Source organism: Dermochelys coriacea, chromosome 3, assembly GCF_009764565.3.
Source record: "Dermochelys coriacea isolate rDerCor1 chromosome 3, rDerCor1.pri.v4, whole genome shotgun sequence".
Classification (NCBI taxonomy): domain Eukaryota; kingdom Metazoa; phylum Chordata; order Testudines; family Dermochelyidae; genus Dermochelys; species Dermochelys coriacea.
The window spans coordinates 205689878-205712271 of record NC_050070.1 but is presented as its reverse complement, the minus strand read 5'-3'; the positions used below and the strand labels follow the sequence as shown (position 1 = coordinate 205712271).

The 22394-nt window shown below is 43.0% G+C and overlaps 1 protein-coding gene across 2 annotated transcripts in view; it reads right to left on the bottom strand.

Moving 5' to 3' along the window:
• SLC24A3 (solute carrier family 24 member 3) overlaps positions 1–22394 on the bottom strand; it is a 343630-nt gene that overhangs the window by 45343 nt on the left and 275893 nt on the right. For both annotated transcript variants that reach the window (XM_038397467.2, XM_038397466.2), the window contains exons 7-9: positions 8724–8798; positions 2374–2399; positions 554–607 (exon numbers count right to left, since the gene is read on the bottom strand). In XM_038397467.2, the coding sequence (XP_038253395.2) occupies positions 554–607; positions 2374–2399; positions 8724–8798 (155 nt within the window). The remainder of the gene's footprint in view (positions 1–553; positions 608–2373; positions 2400–8723; positions 8799–22394) is intronic.

Sequence of the window (22394 nt, the reverse complement as noted above, 5' to 3'; positions counted from 1 at the left end):
AATCTAGCCTTAGAATAAGACAGCTCTAGCTTAGTTACTTGCAAAACAATCTCTGTGTCCTCAAACATGAATGCCCATAAAACATCATGTGTAAAAAGTATCCTGGATGCTAAAACAAATACAGATTGTAATTCTGTTACACCATCCAGCCATGTCAGTGGAATCAGCCTCTTGGTCAAAAGATGGATGGTTCAGGGGTCAGGGTGCTAGCCTGACACTCATGAGACTTGGGTTTAATTCTCTGATCCTCCCCATATTTTCTGTGTGACCATGAGCAAAGTCACTTGGTCTTTCTGTGCCTCGGTTTCCCCACCAATACCCTAAAGATAATAGCACTGGCCTACTTCACAGAGGTGTTGTGAGGATAAATACATCAAAGATTGCCAGGTGCTCAGACACTATGTAATGGGAGCTAGAGAAGTACCTGGGCTAGATGGCATTATAGAAACCCTTCTCCGCCTCTTACTGCTCTTGAATTACTTTGCAGACTCTGAAAGCACATCACAAAGTAGAGCCCTGCATTTTAAATAGGCCAAGCGCATATTTGACTTACTTCATGATCAGGATGTAAATGAAGTACATCAGCACTAGGACTAGGGACTCCCACCTGCAAACAAAGGCAGATGAGGGACAAATCACAGGAGAGCAGAGAGAGGTCACCTGTGCCTGACGGCACTCCCTGCTTTAGTCATTCAGTAAAGCCACATGGAAATGTTCAATCCACTGGATGTTGTACTGCATATCCAGAAAGGGGGTTAAGAAGTAGGCTGCGCACAAAGCAGGGGGATTCTAAATCCTACTCTGATCCTGCTTGGCAAAAAAATCAAAATCAAGTACAAAAATAACATGTAGCTGTGCAAGCACTAAGCAACTTGGACATTTCGGGAAGGGCAGTCTGGGGCATGGGTGCAGTGGAGCGGGTGGAGATATTTTATGCCCACTTTGCACAGTGTGAATGTTGACACATGGTGCAAGGCAATGGAGAATCAGGCCCATTCAGCTTCCAGAGCTGGTTTAAGAGTGCTACTGCTGCTGAGAAAAGAGAGTGGACAACATGTAGCAGCAGTTCTTTCCAGCTCTCTCTCCATGCTGCGGCTACACAGCTGAGCCAGCTGGCACTGGACAAGCAGCTTTGCATGGTTTAAACTGCAAGTTAAATGTTATGAAATGATTTTTTTAGCAGTTTCTACTACAAAATAAAGGACATTTGTATTAAAATTAGACAGCCCATGGCTTTTGGTACTTCTCACTATAGAGTCTCCCCACCAACCAGACCTTACATTTTGTATAGTTTACTCTGACAAACCGCTAGCCCCAGCAATAAGCATCACCATAGTTCTACACAATAAGACTTATTGTTCATTTTCTTTTAAGTTGAGCTCTGGCTCTTTGATCTCTTAGATTTAGCACTGACCATATTAATTCACTTTCCTTGTTTCTGACAGTCCAGCGCTCTGCTTCCCCGTTGATGTATTTCATTAAAAGGAAGCTATTAAGTCTAAATTGCCCTCAAATTTAATTGTAGTTTAAAAAGAAAAACAAAAATCTCTGCAAAACTGTAAAAGTAAACATCCCAGGGGGAACAAATTACGCCCCCCAACTCCCTGCAACATTTTTAACCCAAACATTATAGAAAACCTGAAAATGAAGTATAACTGACTATGAGCAAAAGTTAAACTGACTAATGTCATTGTCCAATCTGAGAGATAGACAGCAAGCAAACAGAGTAAACAGCTGAAAGTAAATTAGATTTTTCTATTTTCAGCTTTACTAAGCTGCGGTGTTATTAATAACACAGGTAAATGCATTAATATAAATATACGATTTATAACTGGATAGTACCCCTTTAATGCTATCTCAGGTCATTTTATTTTTAACATCATCATTATAAAGATACACCCCATTCAATTTCTTTTTAAAAGTTCAAACGTTTAGACAAACTCAGGAAAGACATGTTGGAAGACATTTCTAATGCTCATGTTTCATGGCATTTCCCCTCTGGCTTTCACTGACCCCTCCCAGTCACTCTGACCTCACCCTGGCAGCAGATCTCTGACTAAGGGCAATGCTGTATTGCCAGTCTGCCCACGTAGACATCACAGCCGTCTGGGGGAGTGTATGTGGATGGACAGAGGATTCAGACTGACACCGCTGCCTCCTTGCATCAGGGGACGTTCTGAATTAACCTGTCCTGGGCATTCCTCCCTAGCTTAGAAAATGAGTTATGCCAGTCCACCTGCTAACTGGGTTTCCTGCTGAGCAGGAAATTGGTGCCTGAATTGCTCTGCAGAACTTTAGCTTTCTCTGCTCTCATTAACCCTGATTTTTCAGCTCCTGCAATACAATCAGAAAGTGACAGCTGGATACACTTACCAAGAAACGATTTCATCATAAATAAACTGTGGAAGAAATTAAAAAAAGGCACGTTATCCATGAAATGCGATAGCGTACATTTGTGCTGAAAATACCCCATTACATGAACACGTGTCAAGGAGAGGCAGAATCATCTAATGATCAGAGCGAGAGACAGAGGCACAAGGCCTAAGTACCACGAGGGTGCTGTTTTCTTGGGCTCATTTAACTTCTCCATCCCCTAGTCTGTCCCATCAATGGCATGGGGAGGACAGTCTTACCCAAGTGCTCTGAGATTTTTGTATAAAAGGTGCATTCAGAGCAAGTGTCCAAAGGATGTGAGTGATTTAATGGAGGTAAAACACATGAAGTTATGTGGGAAACAGGGTGTCCCATGGAAATCACGTGATAAATGTGAACCTTTGGGGGGCGAGGGGGCAGATCCCGGTGTAAATCAGCACTGCGCCAATTAAGTTAATGAAGCTACATGCGTTTTACACCAGCTAAGAATCTGGCCCAGGGCCTGATTTTCATAAGTGCTGAGCACCTACTATTCCAACTGAACTCAAAACACCAGTGAAAATCAGGCCTCACAATAATGTCACACAAAACCTTCCGGGGAAGGGAATACGTATTTCTCCAAGCGTTGTATCTTTCTGAGTAACAATAACATCATGTCACAAAAGTTGTTACATCTGACTTTCATCAATTTATCCTTGGCGTCACTTTTTAAAGGAGAAATGTCAAGGTTAGCTTTTCCTAGTCACCACTAGATGGCCGTCATGTTCCATAGCTTATTTCCAACAGGGCCTCTCGGAGATGGGAGATGAGAATGAAAGAGTGCCAGTGGATATCGTGCTGGTCACAGTCAGAGGTGCCAGTCTTTCCCTGCACTCTTACTTTAAATGGACATCTGCAATTTACTGGCTTCCCTGCTGGTTCCTCACTGTCACCCCCAACCACAGGCCTCATTTCAAAATCGTTTTCAGCCTGCGGTACGGTAGCACGTTGTAATGCGCCATGACAAGATGTTGTGGCAACACAATGTCAAGAAGATAGCTGGGCTTCCTTTGTTGCTTATCCTGAAGTCTTCTGCCAAAGTGCCTGCTTTCTCCATCCCTTGGCGCCATCCAGCCTTCCTGTTCTACTGAACATTCACATTGTGTAACATATTTTATGCTACCTGACAGCTAGGAAAGAGGCCCCATGGTTTTTTCCCTTTGGCTCAGTGTCAGACCACGGCTGTTGTTAGAGTGTGACCCTGTCAAGTCCAGAGCTGCATAGGTGACATGCTTACAGTAACCTGGGACCAGGGGCATCCTCCCAGAATAGCTGAGTGACAACACGCCACCACATCAGTGCCAAAGCTGTACTTCCCTGGGCCATGGGGCCTGCAGCCTCACTCCATAGCCACCCTACAATTTGACAGCCCAGGAAATGACTGTGTGTTGTACGTGGTTTCAACTTTTATTAGACAGGGGAAAACTTTAGCTCAGCCATTCTAAAGCTTCATGGCTCTTTGTTTTCCCTCCTCTCTACACTACATGAAGAGATACAGTTTAATTAGGAAAACACCATCATGAAAAAGCACTGTTATGGTACCAGAGAATAACCAAAGGAAAGGGAAACCCCAGTGAAACACCTCCTTTAGCCTGTACACTCTGTAAAGAGCAAATCTCTCTTTTGCTTGTAATGTACACCAGTAATATTGATTATCAGAAGATAATGTGGCTGTGATATATCATGCACACCACGGGTTATAGCTCATACTCACCAGGGTTTTATGTGCCAACAATAGTTTCAGGCTATGATGTTTTGGTGTGACAGGACACGCAAGCACGCACACTCATCTTTGCAAATAAAAATGAAAATAAGCCATAGGCCATGTGTTTTTGCCTAACAACTTTGACAGTTGCCCAGATCCTCAAAGTTATTTAGGTGCCTAACTCCCATGGGTATCAGTGGAAATTAGGAACCTATACCTTTGAGGATTTGGGCTATTGTCCCTTAAAAATTTGGAATTGTTGAATTTTTTCATTCTAATGCATGACAAAGAATAACTTTGGAACAGTTTGAGAAATTAGATGTAGTTTTGCCAAGCTCTAATTAAAAGAAGATCTTGGTGGATTTTTTATTTGGAAAAGAGTTATAGATCCAACATTGGTGTTAATGAAGCCAACCCAGTTTACATCTAACCCCTGGATTTTTAAGTGATTTAATGTTAAACCCATAACTTAAAAATACTTAATATCAATGGGAACATATTTATTTGCCAACAGACACATATATGGTTAGGCAAAACAATGGTGGAGCATACACTTCCATGAGAGCATCACAGTCTATTTGTTAAAAGAACAAACATGGGATAGCTTCCACACACAACATCATCCATTATAGAAGATCCCATACTGTGCTAGACGTTAAGCATGTGCTTAAGTCCGATTTAAGTCAGAGGGACTTCTTATAAAGCACATACTTATGTGTTTTGCTGAGCATGGATGGACTTGTGTTCTTAAGTCCTTTGTTGAACTGGGACCTACATATGTTTGGACATTTCTTGTTTTTACACATTCATGTCTCAAAATTAACAATAATCATATAGGATTTATTTATTCTAACCCAAGAAAATTTACTTCCTTCTTTCAATGATCAAGAAGCCTATTTTATCTCATAGAAAAAGTGGCTAAGGGAACATTCAGATGACTGGTAGAGTAAGCTGACAGATAGTGACTGTGAAAAAACAGGACTGGGGGGGGAGTAATAGGCACCTATATAAGAAAAAGTCCTAAAAAATGGAACTGTCCCTTTCAAAACGGGACATCTGGTCATCCTATGGTAGAACAAGAATGATCAGTTATAAGTGTAACTAGCCTGCCCCTGCATTTTGTGAAATTGACCACTTTTCTCTTTTCTTCTCTATGCCATTCATCTAGTTATTTTCATGGTTAATGTGAAATAAATGTTCATATCAGCATGACAGACTTTGCTGGAAGTCTTTCGAAGGCAAGAGAGAAACTGGTTCACTTCAAATCACAGAGCAGCCACTAAAAGTGACCATGCCATGATTAATGTCTGTCCTTAACTCACCTTGCGTGGGCATGGGCCTGAAGACAATGCATTGTCTTCACTCATCTCACAGGAGCGTGAGGAGGCTGATTCATTCCAGCGGGTACGTGCCTCGTGAAAGGAAGGTGCAACACAGGTACCATTTATGATCAGTACAATTTCAAGTAGGGAGCACAGCACTGAACTGGAACGGCATCTAAAGACGTGTGTGTGTGAAATCCTCATCTTGCTGGAGTAAATGGGAGTTTTGCCTTTTACTTCCGTGGGCCAGGATTTCACCCTGGGAGCTTATGATAAGGAGGCTTCTATGTTCCTCCACGACTGTGTGATACTATTTAAAATTCAGGACGGAGCGCTTAAGGGTGCTGCATATGTAACCAACCTGATGAAAAACCTCAAAAGCAAAGCCACCTAGCAGGACATTCTTTATTCCTTCACCCATCAGCACACAACCACACTATAGACCGCACACAGCCCTCACTCTGCTTCAGTGTGAGGCTAGACTTCCTCCCACTTCCTTCCCCGAACTATCTACCACCAAAGTAATCAGAGTCCCTTTGGTATAATTCTGGGGCAGCACCCACTTGCTTCTGGGGTAGGGGGGTCTGGAAGGCCAGCATCCCTTGTGGGGCAGAGTTAAGGTGACAGTGTATTCTTTATCAGGTGGTTGTCTCTAGGTGGAGGTGGGGTCTTAGAGGGGAGGAAGGCAGGCTACGTATTTTAAGAACCAAACAAGTGCTCCCACTGAAATCTGACTCTGTTTGACCTAACAAGATTTTTTAATACCACAGGAGAAAATGTCAAGCAGAGGGGTTAAACATTTTAACTGTTTTTCCTTTCTCCCCATTCCCCTTTATGTGCATTTAACAAATGGTAATTGACATAGCCCTGTTGATAGCAAGGAGCTGCCGAGGATTGGGCTTGACTCTGGGCAACTGTGGTATAGAATCTAACCTGAGGCCCAGGAAGGAATGATAATATCCTACTACTTTGGAGTGAAGATCCCAAGGAACAGAACTTTTGTAGTTCTGTAGCCATGAAGAATAGCCTTCCATGGAAGACATTTGTGATGGAAGAGAGAAGGAACCAGAACGAAATAGTAATACATACCTTGTTTACAGGTACCAGAGAGTTTTGATTAATTAACTCTGTCTGAGTTTCTTGCTATATACCTAGTTTAAGGAATATTCTAGATGTGACACAAATGGTATGACTGTATCAGGCCACTGTTAGGATGCTGAGAAGCATCCAAAAAGAAAGCTGTCATGCCCTGTGAGCAGAAAGAACACTGGAAGGTTTTTAAAAAAAAAATAAAAAACCCCATCCCCGCTCCCCTGACTGATTTGCAACTGTTCTGCAAATGAAATACACAATCCAAACACTATCAGGTTAGAAGCAAAGTGGCTTTCCATAGCCACTCTTCCTTTGAATTAAAAATAAACAAATAAATAAATCAAACGGCTGGGATGTTGCATGCTTACCTTTCTGCCCTTAGTAGGTAATTTTTTACAATATATGGGGTTGCTGGTTTATTGTTCAAAAGCCACTTTCTCGTGCTTCATTATTCTCAAGCCATAGAAGTTACAAAGCAGCCTTTGTTGGTTTCACACATCATTACTGTCAATTACATTGCTTTTATTCTTGCCTGAGTGTTGAGGTATGCATTAGATTGAAGACAAGCTATTTTTCATACATTGCAGAAGGCTGACCTTGCAGTGTTGAAATTACAAAGCACAAACAAGTTGAGGCAAACTCTTTGCTGGAAGTCTCAGGGGGAGGGGCTAGCTATGCACATGAAATATGTACCTAGTACGCAGGCACACGCATGCAACGGCAAAAGAAAATACAGCCAGGAAAGTTTAATGATGCCTAGTTACAGTCACACGAATTCTGGAATTGCAAATGTTCATCTTCTCATCACAACGCTGACTTGACCTTACAAACGTATTAAAGTGAACACAAGAAAATCTCACTCTCCCCTTTCCCTCTTTAGTAGGGAATAGTTTATTTTAGGCTACATGACCAAGACGACAGTAATATATAGATGAAAACAACATTTATGCAAAATGCAGCTTTGCTCTGGGAAACGTAACTTTTGTATTTCCTGACTTTGTGCGAGTTTGGATGATACTGTGCCATTTAACTGTTGTCATTTTCACATTTCAATTCTTATGCTAGCATCGTTTCCCTTTGTGGCCTGATTTTCAGCAGTTCTGAGCACTTACAGTTCCCACCGCACATGATAGGAGCTGAACAGGGAGCATTGTTGATAATCAGGCTATTGGCTTCTAAATTCACGTTTAGGGTGCTATATAAGTGGCCTGATTTTCACAACTGCTAAATATTTTGGAGAATTATAACAACTGGTCACAAGATATTATCAATGAAACCATCCTGCAACCTCACTGGTAGAGTTTGCCACTAGTACCCACTAAATCCCATGCATCTGTGTACATGTATATGACTTATAGTAACATTTTGTATTCATGAATTGATTTCCTAACCACTGGGGCAAAGCATGACCCTTCTTGAGTATGGAGGGCTTCTTGGTAGCAGAGCCAGAGGACCAAGGGGATGTGGGGCGGGGGGGGGGGAGGGAATGACTCAGATTTGAGGTAGGAAATGCACAGATCCTTCCATCCTCTCCCCACATAAGGAACGAAACAGGATTAAGCATCCACTCCATGGCCTGACTGGAGGCCAGACCTCTGGGAGTATGTCTACACTGCAGCGGGGAACAAGCCTCCCAGCCTGGGTAGACAGACTTGTGCTAGCAGGACTTGTGCTCGTGCATTTCTGAGGGTATGGGGGGTCTGAGATTGGGTGGCAAGCCCAAGCCTCCACTGGTGCCCCAACATCCACACAGCTATTTTCAGTGGGCTAATGTGAGCCCCACTAACACAAGTCTGTCTACCCGGCTGGGAGGCTCTCTCCCAGCTGCAGTACAGATGTATTGTGGGTTTCAGAGTTACCACCCCATTGAGATGAATGGGGCTGTTTACTCCTTTCAGAACAATTGTTTCATGCTTTCTGCAGACTCAAGCAAGCATGGCTGTATCAATTACATCTGTGTTGTGTTTTTAAGCTTTCCTCCACAACCAGGAAGGCTAGAAGCAGCTTTTTTGTTGTTGTTGTTGTTGTTTTTTGTAATTGAGGTTTGGCTGTGACATGACTCCTGGAGCCAAGGCACAAGATCATAGTGCCTACGTCTTAATCTGCCCCCAGTGACAATCCTGATGAGGACCATAGGACACACTTAGGTTTCCTGAGCAGAAGCACCATTATAATAGCCTTCAAAAACTTACCACAATGAGTGCAACAACAGACAGTGTGTAGTAGATTGAATCTCGCAGCAGACTCCATGACGACAGTGCAACCACCTGAGAAAATACGCAAAAATGAGGAGTGAGCCAGGCTCTCATCATCACAAGTTCTCTGTGTCAAAAATGGACTGTCATTTCATAGTGCAAGCTGGCCCCATACATTAGCATGTGATATGAGAAATCCAAGTTTAGGAATCCACTGCATTTCTGAGACCGCTGTCCAGAGGCACAAAAAGGCCAGAGGTGAGACTGAATCTCTGGCACCTAAAGGTGGCAAAGTAATGGTAATGGACAGCACTTGCATTGCTTATCCATGGTCACATTTTGCCCTCAGTTACTTCTAGGCAGGTCTAATCATCCCTGTGTGTCAGAAGGTTTTTTAATAGCTGTAACTGAAAGCAGAACTTGGGCCCAAATCATTTGGTTAGGAGAAAGCCACAGTTCTAGAGTCCTGTAAAACAGGTGGGTGGTGGAGAGATTGAGGGCCCAATCCTTTGAGGTACTGATCTTCTGTTAAAAACCCTGCAAGCCCCCTGAGAGAGCTTTCGACACCTTGTGTGACGGGCTCAGCACCACACAAGATCCGATTTTAAAGGCGAAACACAGGGAATGTTTATATTTTAAATGGAAAGGAATACAGATAGAAAACTGGGAGGATGCAGGGAGCCCTGGTTCTCTGCTGCCTTCCACTTTGCAGAGCCATTTACACGAGAGCTTCTCAAACTTTTCGGGCTCAGGATCCATTTGTCAAAGTTGAGGGCCTGTTGCAACCCAGTAAATAGGCTGGAGGTGAGGTGTTGGGTCCTGGCCCTAGGGGGCGGGGCAGGAGACCTGGGGGTCTTTGTTGCAGATCCCATCCTGTAGTCATCCCGCAGCGGCGGCTCCTGCAGTTCCTGGTCCTGTAGGGCTGGCCAGGCTTGGCTCCTCACTCTGGGTGTTGCAACCTTTGTGGCTGCAGTGCTGCTTAGATTTGGTCTTGAACTCCCTTGTGTCGGAGGGCAGCTGTGCCAAGTCTGTGAGAGCACAGTTGTGACATGGTGCATGGAATCACAATGCTACTCACTCAAGTTGGACCCAATTCCCCCCGCATCTTCCTGACTGAGGGATGGCTGGGCCAAATCTGAGTGGTGCTGTAACCCTGCAGATCGCAAAACCCAGAGTAGGGAGCTCAGCCAAGCCAATTCTGAGGGACCGGAGCCGTCACGTGAACCTTTTGAAATGTTCTGCTTCCCCCCCCCCCCCCCGGTTTTGGGATGTGATCCACAGATTGAGAAACGGAGACTAACACTGTACAGAAAGCACCTCCCACCCTAGGATCTCCAAGCATTCACAAACATTAATTAATTTAACTTCATAAGAGAGCTGTGAGGAAGGCAAGCATTACTATACCCCTCTGACAGAGGGATGAGCTGAAGCACAGAGGACTTACTAAGTACTTGTCATTTTGTGAAGAGCCCACAAAAGTAGTTCTGCTTCAATGCATCTGAGATGCAGCACAGTGTGGAGAGGGGCTGCCTTTTGTAGACCTCTGAAAGTGCACCACGATGGGCATGTTGGTGGTGTGTTGTCAAACTCCTTCAGACACACACGATTGGTGCACAACAGTCAACTAGTTACACACTCTAGATAGGATTTTCAAAAGAGTGCAAGTAATTTAGGCACACAAGACACAGTGAAAGTCAATGGGATTCAGGAGCACAATGATCAGTGACAGTCAATCTGATTTGTACTTCTAAAAGTCATTTAGACACTTTGAAAATCACAACCATTCTTCACAAATGTTTGCAAACCAACAGAGTTTGAAGTTCTGGAGATGCAACTCTCTTTTCATGTTTTTTTTCCCAACTTTTTAAATACATCTCTCTCTCTCTCTCTCTCTCAAAAAAAAAAAAAAGTAGGAAATTTCATACAAAATACTGTGTTAAGGTCACAAAGTTAAGCTCTGAAAAATCAGGAAATGCTAAAGTAACATAACCTTCACTCTGCCTCTTAGTGCATATCTAGTACAATATAACATAAAGATTACTTTTCCTAAACACTTAGATACTTAAGTAGTCTCTTGTAAGGCTGTGTATAATTACTTTGAGTAGGGCAGGAAAACAGAAGTCATGAAAGTCAGAGTTTAAGGCCAAATGGAACACCAGATGATTTAGTCTGACATCCTGTATATCACAGGCCATCACCACCCAACAACCAAAATTAGACCAAACTGTTACAGCCTACAGGAGACTACACTACTATGTGCCACAGGCAGAGAATAAGAGGGACTATGTTGCACCAATGCCTGAGTTCCCCCCAGTGGCAGGGAGCTGACTGAATGAGATACATCCAGATAATCCTGACAAGTGATTTACAACCCATGCTGCAAAGGAAGGTAAAACCTCTCCCCCACCCCCAAGGTCACTGCCAACCTAACATGGGGGAGAATTCCTTCCTGACCCCACACATCGTGACCACTTAGACCCTGAACATGTGCGTGAGAACCAGCCAGCCAAGCGCCCTAGGGACAGAATGCTTGGTGCCCCATCACAGCACTGGCCCCGTCCAGTGTCCCATCTCCAACATGGCCATCTCTAATGATTCAGAGGACGGAGACCCAACCCAGAGTATACTGTATTTCTGGGGGGGGGGTGAGGGGGATCTCATCTTGATCCCTCCAGATGTCTGGCTGAAACATGAGCTTTTAAGAACAGAAAGCGTAAACTGGAAGTGAGCCTGAGGGCTGTTGAGCCCTGCCACCTACGATCACAAGCAATCAGGACAAACAAGCACACTCATAAATTTGTTTAGCTTGCTCTTAAAACTAATTAAGTTGTTTGCCCCCACAATTCCTATTGGGAGGCTGTTCTAGAAACTCATGCCTCTGATGGGTAGAAACCTTCTTCTAATTTCCAGCCTCAATTTGTCCCTGGCCCATTTGTTCTTGTGCCAAAATATATATATTTTTTTAGCTTAAATAGCTCTTCACCCTCCCTAGTGTTTACGGAGACCAATCCTATTCCCCTATCAGCCTTCTTCTTTCTAGGTTAAACAAACTATGTTTTTCCAGTCTCATAAGATCAACTCTCCATTCCCCTGGCCATCCTAGTAGCTCTTCTGCATCTGTTTGCTTGAATTAATTTCTCCTGAACATGGGTGACTAGAGCTGTACACAGCATTCCAGTTGAGATCTTACCAGTGCCACGTACAATGGCATTACTCCTCTGTCTGTACTGGAAATGCCTCGCCTGATACATCCTAGGATCATATTTGCCTTTTCCACCATTGCGTCATGTTGGTGGCTCATGGTGATCCTGTGTTCGACCAACACACCCAGGCCTTTCTTCTCCTCTCTTGCCCCAGCTTGTGGGAGAAATTTTTATTATTAGATCCTAAGTGCATGACCTTACTATTGAATTTCATCTCATTTCTGTGACTCCAGTCTTCAAGGTCATCCAGTTATTCCTGTATAATATTCTGATCCTCCTCTGTATTGACAATGCTTCCCAACTTTGTATCATCCTGCAATGATTTGCTGATGACAAGGTCATGTATATGAAATGACTACTGTATACCATATCAATAGGTGCTCCATATTAGTATATAGGATACAGTAACAGTGAAAATTTGCTACAGATACAGACTATGTGGAATCTCATTGATTTCAATGGAGCTCCATGAGATGCAGCAGTTTGTTTTCCATCAGAGAGCAGATTGCAGAATTGGGAGCTAAGTTTGCAGGGATATTAGCTTGTAGGTAACTGCGTTGGTCTCTGAATTAAACCTAATTAAGTCTGCAAAGTGCCTGGCTACAGAGATAAATTAGAAGACACCTAAAACATTAAAGCTAGACAAATTCCAATTAGAAATAAGGCACACATTTTTAACGCTCAGACAAATCACAGAGCTCAGTGAAGGGGTAACTGGGTGAAATTCTCTGGCCTGTGTTATACAGAAGATCAAACTAGGTGATCTAATCAAGCATAACAACTCAGAAGTTATGAGATGATATTTTTGATCCCTTGGCCCATGTTGCTTCCCGCAGCCCCCATTGGCCTGGAACGGCGAACTGGAGAACAACTGGATGAGTTAATCTGGAAATATCTAGATCAAGTCCTTAGAGTAGGGATTACTTATTTTAGAAAGAAGAAAAGGAGTACTTGTGGCACCTTAGAGACTAACAAATTTATTTGAGCATAAGCTTTCGTGAGCTACAGCTCACTTCATCGGATGCACAAGTACTCCTTTTCTTTTATCTTAGAAAGTGGTTGAATTTAAGATTCAATTCTCGAGCAACACACACATTTTCAAACTGTATGAAAGATCATTGAGAATATTTTTATAATAGTTCTCAGAAAGAGAAAAGCCTTTCTTTAGCTAGGTCGCACCGGATAACATACTTGGGAAAGGATCAGATATACTACTGAGTCTTATATTCAGAATCTCCTTTTTGGAAGGCTTACATTTAAAGCAGCAGAACTCTGTCACAATAAGAATTACAGACCAAGGGCAAAAATCAGTGGAATTATCCCTATAACATAAGGCCCTCACTTTTTTGACTACGCTATTGGTATTTTAGCTTTCATAGTCCATCCATTCTCCTGAACCTTGGACATGGACTGGATGGTTATTTAAACTTCTAACACAAGATAAAGACTAGCAATTGCAATTGCTCTATTTTGAGTTCTCCTTAGGAAAATTCTGCAATATGCATGCACAGTGGCTGTCATGAAAAAGGCAACATTTGTCAATAGTTATCTCACACTGCAGTATTTCCCTGTCTCGTGCTGTGGTCACTGCTGGCAAATGTTGACTTTAAATGGGAACCACTGCACTGAAGTGGTTGCATTCAATTTTAGAACCATGAGAAGGGATTATTTGAACTTCCAAAGGCCATGAGACACAGGCCTGTGATGGAAGCGGGGCATCGCTGTACAAGTGCAGGGATAATTCTGATAGACATTGTTAGAGGAAGCCTTCACTCCACAGACATGGTCTTGCTTTCTGCCTGCCCACTTTGGGAGGAGCTAGCACCTTTCTAATGCTCTCTTCTGGCCTTAAAATCTATGAATAAAATTGGGAGAGGTGGCCATTCTGTGTACAGTACACAATGCACCAACATTATTAAAATATATATGTCAGAGACGACCATGATCCTAAAAGACAGAAGGCTAATTTAGTTCTTGACTTTATTAACTAAGAGCACTGATAGGATGAATGACAAATGCTCATACAGCTGTTAACTTCTTCAATCAGCTAAAATTTAACTATGATTATTTTTTCCACAGTCCCATAACTAATCTGTCTCCTTAAATCCTTATTTTCCATTTCTAGAGGGTACATCAGACATTCCCTTAATAAAATATGGTTTCCATCCACATCCCTGAGTCATGTTTCTTCATGAATTCAATCAACCAAAAGAAATTTCATTTTCACTTTTCATTATCTGTAAAAACCCTTATTTTCACAGAAGATTGAAGTGTAACTGTTTCCCCACATTGTCAAAGATTAACCCTTAGAACATTGGGCATTTTGCAGCCTGCTGGCCCAAGAAATGTTCCAGAAGATGTAGGGCATGATTCTAATTTACACAAAGGCCTCTTTGCACCATTCAGGCAGTATAAAGGGGCCTTGTAACTGCAATCTACACCCAGTCTATGCCCTTTTGCCCACCACAGTAATGTAAAGAGACACAGTGAAAATAAGAATCAGGCCCTGAGTATTCACAGATTGCTAGCCTGCGCTGAAGTCCACGCTATCACATCTTCACTGCTATTGTTACTGGTGCTGGCTAGATTAGGCATGGGCAGGCCTACCTGTGCTACAATCACACCTTACACTGTGATGTAGATATACCCCCACAGTGTTTGTGTTATTAGTATGGCCGTCAGAAAGTTGTGATATTTTGGTTCAAAAGTTGCTGCCACTGTTTGTTAAAGTTGCAGATTGGGGTGCTAATGTGTGTGTGTGTGTGTGTGTGTGTGTATGAGGGTGCAGGACTTAAACACTTGTTTTGTAACTGACTAGAGGTTGGGTCCTTTACCTTCCAACAGGGGCTGGCTATCCTCCTATTTCTCCAGTAGCTAGGGTGGGGTGGGGGTGGGGCTGAGCCCCCACATCCTAGAGCTGGCCCCAGCTCAGACGGCTGGAGGCCCTGTGTGGGGCTGGCATAGCCCTGTGCTCTGTTGGAGATACACGCCCCAACCCCCACCTGGCCCTCCCTGAGCCCATCCTGCAATGTGGCCAGGCAGCTATGGAAGGCAAAGTCCTCAAGGTTGTGCAGGAACCACTGCTGTTCAGCAGGCCTGGCCCATGCCACGTGACAGAGGCAGAACTGCTCCTGGGTGAAGTGCGAGGCCCACAGAGCTGGAGTACTGAGTGGGGTGAGCCCCTGGAGAGCCTGACCCTGACCCACACGGGTTCCTGGCCCCACTCTCCTCCATCCCTGCCCCTAATGGGCAATGATGGAGCGGTGGCTGGGGCAAATTTGCAAGTAGCATTTCGAAAGAGTTGCAGCATGATTTGACAGTTGCGGTGAGTGTTAAAATTTGCTGTTTCTGCACCAGACTCATGGCCTGTGATTTTCAGCCTTCATTATTAGCAGCCCACTGTCCCCTCTGTATTATTCATTCCAGCATCAGCAGCATTTGAGCTTCAAACCCTCCCCACATCCCCCACGGGCCAGCTACTTAAGTCTAACACACCATCTACCTTAAGCTAGAGATTTCACTGTGTGGACAGGAGTTGCATTAAGGGCTGTACTCAAGTTATACCTCAAGCTAGCAGTGCCATGAAGACAAGCCTTAAGAATAAAAGGACATGCAATACACGTTCAATAGAGGATAAAACAGGATTGTTGCATAGTTCCTTTCACTCAATACCTTTCAAAGCCAGAGAAATTGGAAGGAATTTGGGTCACTGTGGGCCAATTTAGACAGGAACTAGGACTGTAGAAAAGAAAGGCCACTGAGTAATTCAGTCCTTGACTTCATTAGCTAATAGTCTCAAAAGGGCAGATTAAAAGTTGTCACGGGGCTGTAACATCTACAATCTGCTAAACTCTGCTCTATTTTTTCCACAGCCCTAGGACGTCCCCACAGTTAAACTGTATCCTCAAATCTTTATTTTCCATTTCTCGAGTGCACTTCAAACTTTCTGGGCCAGATCCTCCGCTGGTGTACAGCAGCACTGCTCTGGTGAAATCAATGGAGCTGGGCCAATTTACACCAGCTGAGGATCTGGCTTTATCTTTATAAATACGTTTTCCAGCCACATCCTCATGCTTGTGCAAGAATTCAATCAAATCAACAGTAGCTTCATTTTCATTCCACGTTATCTATATAAAGGGTCCCGTTTCAGAAAGCTGAAATAAAACAGGTCCCCAGAGTTCTCTGGTATTAACCCATATATTACCAGCATTTTCCAGACTGCTAGCAAAACACATTGTTTGAAATGTCATATGCTAAGGCCTCTTTAAATTGTGACTTTTTAAGTAGGTGTAAGTGTAATTTATGCTCATGTTCACGTCGCTTTATACTGCCAGAGCCGCATAAAGAACCTTTATTTGAAATGAGATTCAGGCCCATGCGGTTGGTGGGCCAGATTAGATTTACACCAGTTGAAGGTCTGTCTCAGCATGTCTGTAGGTTATGATTGAAATACTCAAATTTAGGTGCCTAGAGGAATGCTCCTAAATCCATATTTAGGATCCTAGATAGTCTTTTTTGTTGGGTTTTTGATTTTGTGTTTTTATTTTTACAAGCATTTTATAAAATTACATTCCTTCTATTTAACTTTGTTCTTATGATGCTGTATATCATCCTGTGTGCTGTGGTGGGCAGAATCAGGGCTGGACATTTTATCCTATAATCATTCGCGTTACTTAGAGATGTTGTAACATTTCTATCATTTCCCAAATAAAGAAGTATGTTGTTTGCCATGGAACCTCCATTTAATGAATGATCACTATACAGGGATAATACCCTGTATCAGCTGATTCACATAGATTTTTCTGTGAACTCCTTATGTAAGCTTCATGGGTCTAGTTCAGACTGGGATCTGAAAGATCATCAACTGAATCATGCATCATTATATGTAATAACAATCCTGAAGGTCAAAATCGACCTTCATATACAGCCGTGCTATCCCACAGATGGTCAGATTCTGCCCTGCATCACACCTGAACAACCCTATTATCTCAAATGGGATTACAAACATGTACCTGATGGCAGACTGCTGATGCTTTTAGAGCTGGAAAGTACCTAGCTTCTGATGCCAAGTTGAGTGAGACCTATATAAGGAATTGGGCTTGTACGAGGAGTTCATATTTCACATAGGTCATGGCACATCTATGCTGCTATTGCAAAGTAAAGCTGAGATTCCCCTCCATCTGGGTTGGGGGTGGGGATGGCATAGGTTACAGCAGATTTATGCCTGATGAGAACCCCTTGACCCCAGGCGAATTCTCAGCAGGCCATATATGGCCAAATTCAGTGTCCTTTGTGCTGCTGGAGCAGTGCAATGGGATTGGGATGGGGGAGAGAATCTGGCCCTATATTTCTCTGTGAGATGAAGAATTTCATTATAGGGTTTGGTCGAACTGTAACTACGACATTACAGATTACTTAGTAAAAATATATCACTCTCCTTGTCTCTTTATGGTCAATCCCTAAAGAGTTACTGTGGAAAATGTAAAGGCTGTTAGTTACATTTTTAAACCTTTCACATACTGACACATACATCTTAATGTATCCAAGAGACAACTTAATTCCTGGTGTTGCCATTTAAGTTATGCACTGCAACCATAGTAACCAAACCAATATAAGCATCAAGTTGTCAGTCCACCCAGCATGGAAAAGTTGCCCTATGGGGACTGATTACAAATGCTCCTGAAACCCATATCTGGCTCAGCAAGACCAAACGTCCCACGGTGAAGAAATCTTTGGCGAGCAACAGTGAGAGTAAGGATAGAAATGACGCGGAGAGGAAAACACTCTAGAAAAAGGAAAACAGGAAATACCATTTTTTTCTTTTCTTGTCTTGTCTCTAAAACGTAGTTATTTATCTTGAACCTTTAGACCAGTGATACTCAGACCTCAATGGTTCAGAAGCAAAATTAGTGATCAACATTACCCAAAAGATCCACGGTAGTGTGAGTTCACTGTTTCATTTACTATAGTACTATGTATTCATATTTAAACAGTATGACAGGGGAAATTATATAAAATTATATATATAAAATCCTCACAGCAAAATGACTGACCAAGTATTATTATTTTATCAGCTGCAATTGGTTAATAACATAGTAAAAGCATCCTGATTGGTTAATAACTTAGATTGGTTAATAATTAAATCACATGGTGTTTTAATATCATTTGCTGCCAAGAGTCGCAGGAGACACATTGAAGAGTCACTTGCAGGGGAGGGGAGAAAGAATGTATTTAGCAAGAAAGGAAGACCCTACATCCAGCCAGTGACAAGACTCTCCAAGTCTTAATTATTACTGTCAAGTCCTCAAATGCACTGGACACTGCTGACAAAATCTCTGATCAAGAGTGCATGGGCACACACACTTCCCATAGGGAGAATGTCTCGAAGAAGTCTGCGAACATTTTCCCCTTTGTCGGAGGAGAAAGAATGAAAGCAAGTTGAGAGAGAGAGAGAGTGAGAAAACATTTAGTCTACTGGGCTCCCCTAGCTGAGATCTAATGCACAGCACTAATGTTTAGTTAATTTTACTTTAATTGCACAAGTTATTAACTCCTGAACTGGGGGCGTTACTAGGGATCACAAGCATTGCAGATACTAGTAAAGCAAAACACACGAGTACTGGAGACTACACCTAAAATTCAAAATGAATTCTCATGGACATAGATTTCAACCTGTAAACCAATCACTAGGGAGGCTCGCCAACTGGGTGAAGGAAAAAAAGTGATCTTTCCCACCGAAAGGCTCACAAGGGGCTCTGACCGTCTCCTTCCAAAGGCTGAAGGTTCTCTCATCCTGCAGACCTTGGTAGGTCCACAGAACAGAGGGAAATGCCCCCAACCTGCTCCCTAGACGCTGCTAAAGACTTATTGGAAGGAGGAATTCCAAATGATCCTTAGGACTCTTCCATGCCTTAGGCTCATTGTGGGCTTTCCCCAACCCACGAGCTTTAGGAAGGTCATCAGGGGTTACCCCAAATCCCCAAGAGCCACAGTATGCTTGGTAGCCAGGCTAGTAAGTCTGACAAGCACCTGTTAACTCATCGGAGAATGGGGAGCCTGTTTGGCTACAGTATTTAACTAAATTCCAGTTGTGAGGCCATCTGTGAAGCCTCATTTTCTTCAAATTCTGCCAGTTACACCCGTGCATCCCCACTGAGAGAAGAACGGGGACAACAGAGGGACACAGGTGTAACTGATGGCAACATCTTTATTATACTAATGTAGATGCATGAGCCAGAAAGAGCAAAGATCTCTCAGAGCCCAGGCTCAGACTGGAGGGCCAATGGGCAATCTGTTCTTTTATTCCTACACTGAGCAATCAGATATGGAAATCATTGAAACAGAAGAGATGTCGAACCCACCAGTGCTGTCTTTGCAAAGCTACTCCCTAGAGCAGAGCTGCACTTGAAAGGGCTACAAAAATCCCCCTTCCTCTGGTTCATCTTGTGCTGATGATTGTGTAAACTCAGCCATTGCTGCTATCATGCTGTTAGCTGTAGAGTGCTCAAGATCTCTGGATCGCAGAAAACTCTCCCACCAATCCTTACCTGCAAGTACTATCATTGTATATATATTACAGTAACACTAAGGGCATGTCTACACTGGAAAAAAAGACCCGCGCACATAGCCACAGCTGGCCCGGGTCAGGTGACTCAGGCTTACAGGGCTGAGGGGCTAAACATTGCCCTGTAGATGTTTGGGCTTGGGCTGGGGCCCAGGCCCATGTGGTCCAGGAGCCTGGGATCCAGCCCAAGCCCAAATGCCTACACTGCAATTTTTAGTCCTGTAGATCAGGCCCAGTGAGCCTGAGTCATCTGATCTGGGCTAGCTGCGGTTGTTTAATTGCACTAGAGATGTGTACCCTAAGAGGCCTAATTAAGATCATTCCCTAATGTGCTAGGTGCGGTACCCATACCCACAGTAGGAGAGTCCCTGGCCCAAAGAGCACACAATATGAACAGCCCAAGGAAGCGTTATTATCCCCATTTTAGAGATGGGGAACTGAGGCAGAGAGAGTAAATTACTTGCCCAAGTTACACAGTCTGTGGTGAGTCAGCACCTTACGCCAAGGCTTATGACTCTCATTCCAGTGTATTACCCACACGGCCCTCTGTCTCCTCTATTTAGACATGCCCCTCCATCACTCTTCCTGACTACTCCTTTCCTCCCAGCTGGGGCAGAAAACCCTCTTGCCAGCCCCCGGCATTCTCAAGAAGAAAGCTGGCCAGACTTGTCGTCCAATTTGCAGCTAGCTCCATGTCTGAAACATATTTTGGTTTCCACTGGACCCGTCAGCCCTGTGTGTAGCACTGAAAGCTTACATGGCAGTGAGGTGTTTGTGGTGCAGAATGCAGTGGCTGGTAGTTAGCCCTTAGGTTACTAACCACTAGAGCCTCACACCTGTCAGAGCTGTCTCATGAATGGGATGACATTGAATTTCAGCTGTTAGAAGGAATGGTAAGGTAAGCAGAGAAACAACAAAATATCTGGTAGACTTTGAAAATGACAAGCAGCAGCTCTGTGTTGGAACAGCTCAGCCCAAGAATATTTAGTAATAAGCATTTCAAAGTGACACACAGCAAATGTAAGTAATGCAAGTAGAGCTTGGAGGAAACTGTCTTCCAGTCCTACCAGTATTTTGGGGAGTTCAAAAAAAATGTTCCCTCCCTGAATCAGGACAAAGTTAAAATCAATTTCCACAAACTGAAAAAATGGAAAAAAAAATTCAGTTTGGGTCAATTGAAACATTTTATATGATAATTTCCTAAATGTTTGTTTTGATCGGGACTATTTTCTCCCTTTTAATAAAACCTTTTTTTTTCACTCTAATCACTTTAAATTTCAAAACCCAAAGTCGTTTTGAAGTGGAAAACCAGAATATTTTGTTTTTAAAATGTCAAAACAAAACATTTCCAAAAGCTCAAAAAATGCAATTTTTCAATTTGGGAGATTAACTGAAACCAACCCTGTTTTGCTATAACAAACTTTGCGAATTGGTGTTTTTTGATGAAAAATTTTTGTTGCAAAATTCCCGATTGTCTCTAAATGAAAGGTACACACCTCGTAACTAGAGAGAGTCTAAAAGGATGAAAATGATAACCAGTTACTGACAGCTTTGCTACTAGCAAGAACTTCAGTTGACCATACAAAAACTACAAGGGTATACAAAAGGAAAAGCAAGAGATTGTTCACTGTGGATTCCTTATACAAATAATAGGCCAGATTTGCTCCGCTCTGTTCCTCTACTGGTTTAGGGGGTACTAAGAATGGAGACTGCGCCTAATTTCCATGCTGGGATTACCCTGGCATAGGGGAATTACTAATGGGTAGAGCTCACATAATTAGCATCCTCCCCAAATCTCTAGGCACAAAAGATGTATCAGGGTGAAGAAGGGATCAAAAGGGTAGGCAGGTGAACTGGCAATCCCTAGATGGAGCACAGTCCTTTATGGACCATAGTCAGTGGGTGCAGTTTAGAGCAGCCCACAGGGACTCTGACAGTCCCCTCCTCTGCTGCACCCAGAGAATCTGGCCCAGTAGCATAGCCAATTCCAGGAAATGGGGCAAATCACTACAGAATCTCTGATGCAAGCTGTAATACTTTATCTAAAGCTAATATTCATATACGGGATATTTGTGCATGCCGCTTCTGCTACCAAAAGTCTATAAAGCTGTACCGACACGTGCACACGCTTTGGTGAATAAGAGTATTTTTACTGTTTAATCTGCTAGATGAAACAGGTGTTGGTTTACACTGTATCAAATATTACAAGCTTATCCAAGTTCTTTGTGTGAATGTACGACACACATTTTTCACTCAGAAATGTTCCAGTTGTTCGTCTCCTTTTCTTGCATTGCCTTTCTTATGCAGTACGATTGTTGGTAAATACTGACTTGAAATCCTGAGCTTTGAAAGCTAGCCTTATAATCTGATTTCTCTATTAATGCCTTGACACAGAGCTTAGATTTTCTAGGTACCAAAATCTATAACTTAATTTCTTAATGCTGAGGGGCAGGAATTCTTGGCCAAACGGGCTCCAAAATTAAAGGCAAAACCTTACAGTGATTAATTGCAAAAGCTTACACAGATAAATCACCAACACGGACACTGGATTTTCAGAACATTGTTCGTCTCCATTTCAGAGTCTCCATAGCTGTCACTATGTCTTTCCATGGTGACTCTCAGTGAACGTTGCTGATTCTCCAGAAGAAGTTTACCTTGCTGGCACTCTATGACATTGAAACCACTGCTCAGCAGGATGGAGTTTGGAGAAAAGATGGAGACTTTGAGAGCTGTTTCAAGGGCTGTTCTAGAACATTCTAGATTTTATGTAATTTAAATTAGCTTTAACATAAGCAATCCTCATGGATTTCCTACTGTGTTGCGCTCCAAGAGTGATATCCTGGCTCACTGAAGTCAATTGGTGTTTTTCCACTGACTTCAGTGGGGCCAGAATTTCACCCC